A 13,001-nucleotide genomic window follows, 5' to 3' on the forward strand; every position below is an offset into this window, starting at 1 on the left:
TGTACATCTTGTTAACAATTGGGCTGAACCCGCACCTGGGGGTGAGTTTTATTCCAGGCGCCAAATGTACTTCAGGGCCATAGTATTGGGAGTCTCACCAGATTTCATCTGACCAGTAATTCTGGTCATTATTTTTGTTCTCCTGGAACTCTGGCCTTTAGCAATATATGTTCCCTGAAGTGTACCCTGCTTACCACAAACCCTGGAATTCCTGATCTAAAGTAGATCTGTTATCTATATCAACCATGTGCCTACCCTTCCTTTGTCTGCAACTCCAACCTGGAAGAAAAATAGGAAGAAAGTGATACTTCAGGAAGGCTGTTTTTAGTACATTTCCCAGGAAATTTTCAAATTCACTTTTTTTTTCTTTTCTCTATTTGCTAAAAAGACCCATGTACACACAAAACTTAAACCTTCCAAACAAACTTTTATCCCAGGTAACAGCCCCTAGTTGGAACTCACATTTACTACCTCTTTCAATTCCCAGATGCTAATTTCTACTAACTAAATGTGAATTTCTTGTGCTTCTTGCAATTTCAGGAATAGTAAACCAAAACCAAACCAAACTCACTGCCATCAAGTCAATTCCAACTCTCAGCAACGGCCTTTGGGTTTCCCAGGTGGTAAATCTTTACAGAAGTGGATTTCCCAGTCTTCCTTCCATGGAGTGGCTGGTGAGTTTGAATCACCAACCTTCTGGTTAGCAGTCAAATGCTTTAGGCACTACGCCATCAGAACTCCCTTTTTAGTAATACTAAGAGGGGCTAATCCTCGGAAACCCAACAGGGGTCACTAGGAGTTGGAATCTATTTGACCGCAGTGGATTTGGTTTTTTTAAGAGAAGTTAATGATACCTAGTGGTCTTATGAGTGTACAAGAACTTTTACACCCCCTTTTAATAAACAATCTTTATAACAGAGAGATTTTTAGTGAGACAAACTACCTCTCAGTCTTCTTTGCCAATCTGTGACCTCAATGGCAGAAATATTTCCACTGTTGTTCATTTAATTCATTTTTCAAATCTTACTGTTGAAAGAGTAACAAAGCCTAATGTTGTTATTTAAATTGCATTTTAAACTTTAAATTTTACAGAGATACTGTTCTTCTGACATAATATACATTTACCAACTATTCTTAAATTTTCCTTAGGAAAATTATAAAAGAAAAGTTAACTTGAAAAACAATCTTCCAATTTTTCCTATGTACATTTGCTGCTAGGTGTGATTATTCAGCTATTTATGACTGATGTGTCATGAATGTAATTTTTGTAAAGATGCTTAGTGCCATCTGTCATTTCAGAAATGATTTCAAAGACAAAATTAAAAAAGAAAAAAAGAAGGAAGAAAAAGAAGCAAAGAGGCTTTAACTAATGCAAGCTCTGGTTAAACCCTACGTAAGTTAACATTTCCAATTAGCAACCTGCCGTACCTTCTAAAATTATCTCTGTACTAACGTTTTAATATATTTTAGGTTAAACTATTCTCCTAACATATCTCCAAAGATCCTGTTTTTGCTTAGTTTCTTTTTTATTTTATTCCTTTTCATTACAGAATCTTGTACATTGATCCTCCTTATAATCACAGTCTTCCAATGAGAAATGAAAATATCTTCTAATAAGTCCTAAGACCTTTTATGTGTATGTGTATGTAGTATGTGATTGCCTAGTATCTATCTGACGTAGTCACAGTTTTGAACTATGGCAAATGAAAAAAAGAGTAATCTATCTTTCAGAATTCAGCATTTTTTAAATAGCATACATGTAGTACACAGCAGAATTTCTACTTGGTAGTGAATTTTGATTTCATATGTCTGTCTGCTCTTTAATTATCTAGACTGATTTCATCCCATCTGCTCTTCCCATTTTTTATTAGGATATAAAAATTCCACAGAAAACCAGTGCAGTTAATGAAAACTCAAAAGATGGAAAAATGAAATGCCCTATGATACTACTCAGAGAAATTGATGCAATCTTGTGGCCACAGCATGCTTTCCTTTCTTTATTAGAATCATAAACTAGAAGAGACTACACAACAATCTGGACTTTTGATCTCTTCAAAGCAGGGTTTTGTGGACCCAGAAATCAAAAAGATCCAACTCCTTCCCTTAGAAACTAAGTTCACTGTAAGAAGCTTCTTACTCATGCTAACCTTGATCCCTTCTGCTGCAGTTGACGATCACTCTTCATTTCAAAAGATAAAATAAAGTGTGTTTAAAAAGGAAATACATATTTACTAACAAAAAAATTGCATAATATAGAAAAACTAAAATAACAACAACTTATCAATTTAACCACCCAATGATAGTTACTAAAAACATTTTGACATAAATGTAAATACATGCATACTTGTGATATAATTAAGACTATAATATAAATTCTTTTTCTGTAATCTTTTCTATGTCATAAAATTTTTTTTTTCATGTCATAAAATATTTGTAGCCACACAGTTTTAATGGCTCTACCACAATTTAGGAGCCTTGGTGGTGCAGTGGTTAAATGTGGAAAGGTCAGCAGACACAGCCTACCCATTCCATGGGAGAAAGATGTGGCAGTCTGCTTCCATAGAGATTTATAGCCTCAGAAACCCTTTAGGGTGGTTCTACTGCGTCCTATATGGTTGCTATGACTTGCAATTGACTTGAAGGCAATGAATTTGGTCTGTTTATTTTATTTATATCTATTTAATTTACCTTTATTTATTTAAAACAATGTTGCTTCTTCATTATAAATCATGCTACAATCCTGTTGGTTAAATATGTAATCTACATGAGATCATTTTACTAATGTACATCCCTAGCAGTGAATATATTATTAAGTTCGTTGAGAGAATTTTTGAATTAATGAAAAAAATGTGATCATTACAGTTAAATTTGTAATAAAATTTGAAAAGGACAAAATAATTTAAGTACAGGAAGAATCAAAAGGAAATCAGATTACCTTGTGCAAAAAGAACAGGATGAATTTTAAACCCTCCTCCATTTCTCAACCGTTGAGGCAATTGTTCAAAATGATAACTATCGATGTAGAAATGAACTTTAAGAGCTTGCCGGCTTCCTTCTGTTTGATATGTAAGAGGAACATCTAAAACGAAATTTAATACTATATTATTTCCTAAAAGCAGGATATGGTATATTTGTTAACCTTTTAAAAAAAAAAAAAAATCCTAAGGAGCCCTGGTAGCACAGAGGTTGCTAACCAAAATATCAGCAGTTCAAACTCACCAGTTGCTCTGCAGGAGCAAGATGTGGCAGTCTGAAAATTACCAGAAACTAATACAGTAAACCTCTGAAAGCCGGAATCTGTGTAAGGTGGAAACCATTCAGAGAAAGAAAACTAAAATATTTCCCATTAAAACAAATGACAGAAAATTGGTAAGATTGCCACCCTGTCAAAGGTAGAAAACTTGAGACCTGGAAAAAAAAAAAGGCAGTCTCGTTAAGTTCCTGCTCTCTCAGCTTTCTCTGTATATTAATAAGGAGCCCTGGTGTCACAGGGGCGCTCTGGTAGTGTAATGCCTAAGGCATTTGACTGCTAAGCAGAAGGCTGGAGGTTCAAACCCACCAGCCACTCCTTGGAAAGAAGAGATTGGGTGATCTACTTCTGTAGTGATACTGCCTTGGAAACCCAATGAGGGGTCACTATGAATCAGATCTGACTTGACGGCAGTGAGTTTTGGTGTCACAGTGATTAAAGTGCTGAGCTGCCAACCAAAAGGTCAGCGGTTTGAACCCACCAGCTGTTCTGCAAGAAAAAGTCTTCTATAAAGAGTTAAAAGAACAAAAACCCAAACCCATTGCTGTTGAGCTATTTCAAATCAGTGACCCTATTGGACAGGACAGAACTGCCCCACAGGGTTTCTATTACTGTAAATCTTTATAGAAGCAGGCTGCCACTTCTTTCTGCTACAGAGTGGCTGGTGGGTTTGAACCACCGACCTTTCACTTAGCCAAGTGCTTTAACCACCCTACCACCAGGGATCCTCCATAAAGATTACAGCCTTCTAATCTTCCATAAAGATTGCAATAAGTACAGGTTGGCTATTCTCTGTTCCATAGGGTTGCTATGAATCAGAATTGACATGACAGCAACAAGTTTGTTTTTTTGTTTTTTTAGTACATGAAAGTGCTCAAAGGTATCAAGTTCAAGGTAGGCATACTTATAGCACTATGCAGTGAAGGGGTATTAAATCAGATACTCATTACCTAAAGCAACAGATTTATTACTGTTCTGTATGTAAAATTCTGTAATAGGAAACTTCGTTACACTTTGACACACCAGATGTCTCACTTAACTAAATGAGAAGTTAGCGATACATGGATTGGAATCAAAATCTCCCAAGGCAGCTGCCTTATTTACATTCTAAACAAAATGAGTCCTTGGGGTACACTTTCTTAAGTAGCGTCCAAGGAATCGAGTCCACAGTGACCACTATCAAAAAATTAGTATAGGCTTTGCATGTTTCATTCCCTGAACTCAGATCAAAAATATATTATGCTGTGTTGATGGCCTAAAAATTATTACCTCATTTGTGGGAATTTATTCACCATGAAAAACAAACTTGATGATTAGGGCAAGGTAATAATTACATTGGAGTCCCTGGGTGGGACAAAGGATCCACCACTGGGCTACTAACTGGAAGGCTGGTGGTTTGAACTCACCCAGGTGTACCTTCGCTGAAAGGCCTGGAGATCTGCCCATGAAAGGGCATAGTTATAAAGATCCTACAGAACACAGTTCTATTATGACACACATGGGGTTTCTATGAGCCAGAACTGAATCGAAAGCAACTAGTTTTGTCTTTCAGTTTAATTATTAGAGACATAGATAATTGCCATCAAGTTAACTCTGACTCATGACCTTTCTGTACAACAGAACAAAATGTTGCCTGATCCTGAGTCATCCTCAGAATTTCTGCCATGCTTAAGTACATCACTGCAGTGACTGTGCTAATCCATCTCACCAAGGGTCCCCTCACTCCCTATGGCCTACTTTACCAAACATGATGTCCTCCTCCAGCAATTGATCCCTCCTGATAACAAGTTTAAAGTAAGCAAGTCAGACAATGTTCTGTTGTGATCCATAAGATGTTAATGGGCTAATTTTTGGAAGCAGATCACTAGGTCACCATGAGTGATCCTGTTAGTATTTGTAACACCGGTAGCATGGCTTCTAGCATCACAGCAACATATAACCTACCATATTACAGCAAACTGATGGATGGTGGTGGTGATGATCAAAAACTTCAAAACCATTATTGCATAAGGAAAAAGGCTCTGATATCATTGTAGAGAGGGATTCATCTTAGGAGTTTCAATGACAACATCCCATCTCTGTAGACATGGCCCCCAAACCGTGAGTAGGCCAATGACTTTGAAAATAAGTCTTTGACTAATAAATTCTTTATCCCTGTCACCTGGATTGCTCTTCCCTGATCTTCTGTAGGATTAGGTCTTTCTTGTCCTTCCGGTCTCACCTGAAAAGCCTCTTCTGCAGACAATCCTTCCCTGGTCATTTCTTAGAAATGAGCCACCCCACTCCATATTCTTTATGCATCTCCTTATTTGCTTCATAGGATTGATCACAGTTCTAATGATCTTGGTATTTAATTCCTTTTTCACTGTGTACCAACTAAGCTGTGAGCTCCACAAAGACAAAGACCAGGTCTGTTTTATTAACATGGCAACCACAGCTCCAGGCACAATGCCTAGCCTGTACATGAATTACAGGATTCAAAAATATCCACCCTCTTAATTAATTAATTCGTATAAAACTACCTATAACACTATCATCATGGAAGGGGAAGACCTGCTGTCATTATGCTATTCTCTTAGAAATGCAGATATGCCACAAAATAAATTTAAATATATACACCCTAATAATTTAGTTAATTTATTCTTCCTTCACTAATTATATAACTCTGGAAGTATCCTGTATGTTCCCTATCATCAAAGTGGGTAAAATTGCCTATTTATTCCTCTGCACATCTCACTACTCTCTATGCTCCATAAAAACATGATCTTTGTTTTATTTATTCACCATGGTTTACTTATTCACCATTTGTTCCTGGGTGGTACAAATGGTTAACATACTCAGTTGCTAACCTAAAGGTGTGAGGTTCATGTCCACCCCCAGGCTTCTCAGAAGTCATGTCTAGTGACCCACTTCTCAAGAATCAGCCACTGAAAATTCTATGGAGTGCAGTTCTGCTCTGACACCTGTGGAGTCACCGTGAGTCAGAGCTGACTCAATGGCAGTTGGTTTGCTGGTATGTATCCAGAGCTTACTTAGTTCAATGTTTAGAACATTATACATTCTCAATAATGATTTCTTCTCTGACAATGAAATGTCATTAATCCAGACTTTTTAGTCCTGCTTGCTTGGCATCCAGAATCTCATTATTTTTCATGCAAAAAAATAAAACTATAGGTAATGGTATAAATGTAACTTAAAAGAAAAATGCAACATAATAATGTGAGGAGAAAGTATGCAAATATTAATGAATGTTACCATGGGCTATATATAATGCTATAGTCTTCCAAATATCTTATCTTATTTAATTTTACCACCCTTTGTGTCTAAAGCAAGCGAACAAGGCTATTATTTTCATTTTTTGCAGATAATAATGGAGTCCCTGGATCTGAACTCAGGTTTCTTGATTTCTACTGTTTCATTTATTTATCCTATGGTACCATGTAAGGAACTCTGGCGGCATAGTGTCTAAGGCATTTGACTGCTAACCAGAAGGTTGGCAGTTCAAACCCATCAGCCACTCCATGGAAGGAAGACTGAGAAATCTACTTTGGTAAAGATTTACTGCCTCAGAAAGCCAAAGGAGATTGCTATGAGTCAGAATCAACTCGATGGCAGTGAGTTTTTGTATGGTACAACATCCAACTAAGCAAAACCCTTTTCTATCTTGTTCACTGTTGTATCTCCAGCACCCAAGAGAGTGGGAAAATGTTTTGATCCCCTTGGAATGTAAGTATATCTGTATACATTAAAATATTTAGACACTCAGATGATCGTATTATCAATTTTCATTTTTAAACAAACAAAAAAGGTAAAATATGTGTCTATTCCTTCAAAATTAAATTAGACTTTTAATCAGTTATTATCACATCAACCAGTCACAATCTCTCTCTCAATTGGTTTAGATTTAAATTATATACAATATGAGTAGGACTTAGGTCTCCTCCATTTCTTTTTGGCTCTAAGTCATTATTTTCACTGTCTACCAACACATTCTGTAAACAATGAATTGGAGATAAAGAGTGAAAATTCAATTCAGTCATTTTTGCTATATTATTATATATATTAGTAAAAGTTTGGATGTACAGGTAATGGATGAAAATAAAATTTAGAATCATCTTTACATTCAAATAATATATATTTTCCAACACTTTCATAGTTTATTGCTATGAATTATGTTACCCTAAATATAAATATTTTAACAAAATCATTTAAACCACATATCAAACATATTAATATAAAATTTACACTATATGTTATTGCTTAATGTCAAAGAAATTCTATAAAATACTTAGTTATGTACTTGCAACAAGTGGTTCCTCTTCTGATGGTTTAAAGTAAAAGGAAACCTTTTCCAAATCAAATAGTGCAACGAGTGTATCTTCTAGCATGGCTTGTTCATCTGTCTAGAAAAAAATAAGAAAAACAATATATAATAATATAATATGATGTAATGAAATATAATACCAGATCAAAAACAGCTTCATTTAATGTTGTGTTGTTTTTGTTTAATTCAGTGTTATAGGAATAGAATTTATACTATAAAATTTCCCACAGTGTACAGTTCAGGAGTTTTCAGCATATTCACAGAGTTGTAAATACATTACCATTATCTACATTTAGAGCATTTTAAAAAGAAACCCATACTCAGTAGCATTCACTCCCCATTCCCCTTTTTCCAATTCACAACCCCAGGATACCACCAATCTACTTTCAGTCTCTACAGATTTGCCAGTTTTGGACATTTCATAATAATGGAATCAAACAATGTGGTCTTTTGTGACTGGCTTCTTTCACATAGCATGATGTTTTCAGAGTATCCATTTTGTAACGCACATTAGTATTTCGTTTTTTATTATAGCTAAATAATATTCTATTGTATGGAATGTTATACCACAATGTTTTTTATCCATTCATCAGATGAAGGGTCTTTGGGTTTTTTCTATTTTTTGGCTATTATGAACAATTTTGCTATGAATATTTGTGTACAAGTTTTTGTGTGGACATGAGTTTTCATTTCTCTTTGGTATATACCTAAGAGTGGAATTGCTGAGTCATATGGAAACTCTATATTTAACTCTTTGATGAACTGTCAAACTATTTTCCAAAATGGCCACACTATTTTACATTCCCACCATCAATATATAAGTATCAACTTAATGGCCATTTGATCTTCTTTTAAAGAAATATCTATTCAAATTTTTGCCCATATTTTAATTGGGTTGTTTTCAATTGTTGAGTTTTGGGAGTTCTTTATATATTTTAGATACAAGTCACTTATGAGATATATAATCGGCAAATATTTTCTCCTTTCCTTGAAATTTCAAATAAAATTAAGTTTAAAGTAAAAGCAACCCAGCATCTGATAAGACTACAGTTTTGTTTTCTTTTTCCCAAGTAAAATTAGAAACTAATCCTCATTTATTCATCCATTCATTCAACTGCTTAATGCCTACCATTTGTTAGGAAGTGGGTTGAGCAGACATTATCTTATGCAAAATATGGGAGCTGTGGTGGCATAGTGCCTAAGGCATTTGCCTGCTAACCAGAAGGATGGCAGTTCAAACCCACTACCCACTCCTCGGAAGGAAGATTGGGCAATCTACTTCTGTAGACATATTGCCTCAGAAACCCAAGGAGGGGTCACTATGAGTCGAATCCACTTGACGGCAGTGATTTTATGTAAAATATATTTGATAAATAATGATTAATTTTTATTTTATTCTTAAAATTTTCCCAAAAGTACCTTATTTCAGATTGTTCTTTAATTAAATCTTCTCCTTTGGTTTTATTAGCAACTAAATAAGAAATAGATCACACATGTGGTGTGCCTAGTCTTTTTTCGAAAGAATAAACTTCTGTCTCTCTGCAGTACACTTAGATGGACGTCCTTATCTTACAATTCCAGAATCTTCTGTGACTGTGAAATCATCTCCTTACTCTCATCATCATTGAAATAAAACACTATTTTTATGTATAAAACAATATATGTTTATTTAAAAATTCAACCATATTGCTTGGTAGCTACATTTTCTATGTGTAATATGATAGATGAAAATAGCATCTCATGTTTAAAATCACAACTCTATTTAATGAGCACCTGAGGTTTACATATGAAAGTGAATATCTTTGTCTTTTAACATCATGATAACTATCAGAGACACAGTTAATGTATGTGAAAACACTCTCAGTTCATCCCAATTTTATTTGTGAAATATTTCAAGATGCTTTCTTCATATCTACTGCGAAAACAGATGCTACACGTGGAAAATTCTACAGTAGTTATAGCAATGTTCTTAGATTTAACAGGACAAACACACATACAAAGGCAGGCACTATAATTATTTAACATATGCAAATTTTAAGTAGATTGTCAGATGCAAGTTGTCTGAGCTCTTCTATGAAGGATGCCTCAGAATATCAACCTCAGTGGGAGTGTTGGTTTCAAGGCAGGTTTGGTCTGTGACTAGAAATAGACTTTTCATTAATAACAGTAGCAGAAAGACCCTCTTTCTCTGATGACCTTTCCCAGTAAGTGCTTAGAGATACAAGAATCAGTAACAGATGGTAGCTTTCTCAGCTGCTAGCAGCCACAGACAAAAAAAAATTAATCAGGAAAGAAGTTATGCAGAATGCATAACTTATAAGACTTGAATGACAATGGAAAAATATATTCTCTTAAAGTAGCTGAGTGACTGCTGATAAAATAATGAAGTAGGATAATGAGGGGAAAAGGAAAAACCACTTCTTATTTAGGGAATATGTTACAACGTAGTTTATGGTTGACAAAGACAGTGGGAGTCAATGTGTTTCTTACCAGGTTTGGTGACAGCAAGGACTGAAAGTGAAAAAGAACACCTGCATTCGCTATCTGGTCCAGCCACCGTCTACTGGCTTCCCAAGTTTCCATCTCATTTTCTTTGCTGTTGTCAAACATCTGGTTTAAGGCCGCCATGAGCTGCTCAGAGAAGGCACAGACCGTAGCCACAAGGCTTTGGCAGAACACCATGTCTCTCCGGAGCTGTGTCTCACTGTCTGTTAGCCAGGAGAGGATAAAAGCAGCTTTGAAAAATGTCACAGATAGATAAAACCAATTCAGTAAACATTTACATTCACTACTACCTCATTTCTTTGCCTAACTCATGTTGTTGTTGTTGTTACGTGCCGTCGAGTCAGCCCTGACTCATAGTGACCCCTCCTTGGGTTTCCGAGGCAGTTATCACTACGGAAGTAGGATTGCCCAACCTTACTTCCGAGGAGTAGCTGGGGGGTTTGAACCGCCAGCCTTCTGGTTAGCAGTCAAGTGCCTTAGGCACTATGCTACCAGAGCTCCTTTTGCCTAACTCATACCATGTGAAAAATGTGAATCCGAACTCTATCAATGAACACATACATTTTATCAAATATGATCTCTAGGAGACACTATGGAGCTCTGGGGGCATAGTGAATAAGAGACTTAACTGCTAATCTGAAGATCAGTGGTTCAAAAACGTTAGAAATATGAAAATCATTTTTATTAATCATTTTGATGACCTTATTCAGCAATCATTGATTTTTTTTTTTTTTTTAATAAAACCTAGGGAAAAAAATAAGCCTTCATTATTTTTCCTTCTTTTATTGATGTGTAAGTGTATGACACTTTACTGCAGGAAACTCAAAGTTCACATTCTGTTTGTGCTGGCAAATGAAACCCAATATCATTAATGCAAATTTTTTGTTTTAAATTAACTACTTTGTTGTTGTTGTTATGCGTCATCAAGTCACAGCTGACTCACAGCAAACCCCCCTTGGGTTTCCAAGGTAGTATAAATATGGAAGTAGATTGCCCAACCTTCCTTCCAAGGAGTGCCTGGTGGGTTTGAACTGCCAGCCTTCTGGTTAGCAGTCGAGTGCATTAGCCACTATGCTACCAGACTAAGCCTCTTCAAATATTACTTTGAAATGCACATGGAAGAAAGACTATAATTTGATATCCAATTGTTTGCAATAATAAAGAAATCTATATCTCCTTAATTTAGCTGTTCAACCTCCAGAGCTATAAATATTCCTAGCTCAGAAATTTCTTATTTTTTGACATGAGTTTTAGCAAAAATTAATTTCTACTAAGTTTTTATCCTGCAATTGACTGAATTTTTGATAGGCTCATTTTGAAGGAAAGTTTGCCACATGAATACCCACTTGGAGGCTCTATTTTTTTTTTTTTTTCCTCAAATGGAAACAAGCTGTGATTTCTGACCACATGGGGTTCACTTCCTTTCTCTTTGGGTGGTTGAATATATATGAACCTCATAAACACCAAACCACACATTTGCATAATGAAAAAAATCACTTCCAACTAGGTGAACAACAAAGGGAAAAAACAAGAGACTCCAAAAGTGTATTGCATATTTCTTGGGGTTATTAAATATTCTGGAATGAAAAAATATTGTCAATATTAGAGTATAATATAAAAATAAATGCTACTTTCATTCAGTGCTGTATTCATAAATTTTAAGTTGTTTACAAAGAACACTGAACATCTGTTTTCAATAACTGTAAAAGACTTGTGTATACATAAGGTAGTTGTTGTGTGTTACTCAGTTACACCCTTAATAATACCTATTCTTGGAAATTCTATAAAAGAAAGTATTAAATGCTAAAAATATTTAATTTTAAGTTGAAAATATTCATTTAATGAGTAGAATTATATGAAGTTGTTGTTTTTGTAGTCAAAGACTATTGAATATGGCAATTCCATATAGTATAATTTATTGTAACTAACAACATGTGCTAGGCATTTCCCATGAGTAGTTCTACACCATGTTTTCCATTCTAACATATGGGGGAAAATATTTTACAGGTAACTATAAAATGGCTAAAATGAGAACAAACATTGTCTATCAATGCTCGATCAAGAAAGAAACAAAGCACCTAGTGGTTAGCACAATTTCTAACACAGAGTAGACGAACAATAAAATGTTTACTGAATGATGGGGGAAAATGAGCTCTGAAGGTAATTAACAAACAAATTAAGTGAAATGAAAATGTATATATTCCTTCTTTGACTTTTTCAAATGGCTGGATTTAGTTTGACTTAAAAGGGTAATTCAGATAGCTTGTTAGTCCAAATGTGCACCCAGGATGCTGAGATTTGGAATTAGAAACCAAATACGTAAAACAAATGCCCTATAACTTCCTAGGATAATCTTGTTTTCCTTTTCAGTGATCTTATAACTAAGCAGAGGAGCTCTGGTACTACTAACCAGAAGGCTGGTGGTTCAAACGCACCAGTCACTCCTCGGAAGGAAGGTTGGGCAATCTACTTCCATAGTGATACTGCTTCAGAAACCCAAGGAGGGGTCGCTATGAGTCGGTCCGACTCAACAGTACATAGCAACAACAACAACATAACTAAGGAGACTCCCTCAGTAGTGAAAACAGTTAACACTTTCAGCTAGAGGTTTTAGTCCACCCAAAGGTGTCTCAGAAAAAAACCTGTTGATCTACTTCCAAAAAATCAGCCATTGAAAACCCTATGGAACACAGTTCCACTCTGACACACATGGGGTTGTCTAGAGTCAAAGGAGACTCCAAGGCAAATGGTTTGTTGTTTTAGTTTTATTTCTTTTTTCTTTAATGAAGCAGAAAATATGCGTGAATTTTTAAAAATACTTCTTTAGCAGGAAAACTCCTACCTATAATCTGAGAATAAGTTCTTATTGAGTATCTAATTGGAAAGAACCATCACCAGCCGAAGGCCTGTTCCTATGAGGCA

At 35.4% G+C, this 13,001-nt stretch overlaps 1 protein-coding gene across 1 annotated transcript in view; it reads right to left on the reverse strand.

Moving 5' to 3' along the window:
- The window catches only part of PREX2 (phosphatidylinositol-3,4,5-trisphosphate dependent Rac exchange factor 2), a 466,421-nt gene that overhangs the window by 113,966 nt on the left and 339,454 nt on the right, over positions 1-13,001 (reverse strand). The window contains exons 32-34 of the mRNA XM_007947357.2: positions 10,065-10,282; positions 7,551-7,653; positions 2,936-3,079 (exon numbers count right to left, since the gene is read on the reverse strand). Of these exons, the coding sequence (XP_007945548.1) occupies positions 2,936-3,079; positions 7,551-7,653; positions 10,065-10,282 (465 nt within the window). The remainder of the gene's footprint in view (positions 1-2,935; positions 3,080-7,550; positions 7,654-10,064; positions 10,283-13,001) is intronic.

Source organism: Orycteropus afer, unplaced genomic scaffold, assembly GCF_000298275.1.
Source record: "Orycteropus afer afer isolate SDZICR_OR568_19922 unplaced genomic scaffold, OryAfe1.0 scaffold00181, whole genome shotgun sequence".
NCBI lineage: Eukaryota > Metazoa > Chordata > Mammalia > Tubulidentata > Orycteropodidae > Orycteropus > Orycteropus afer.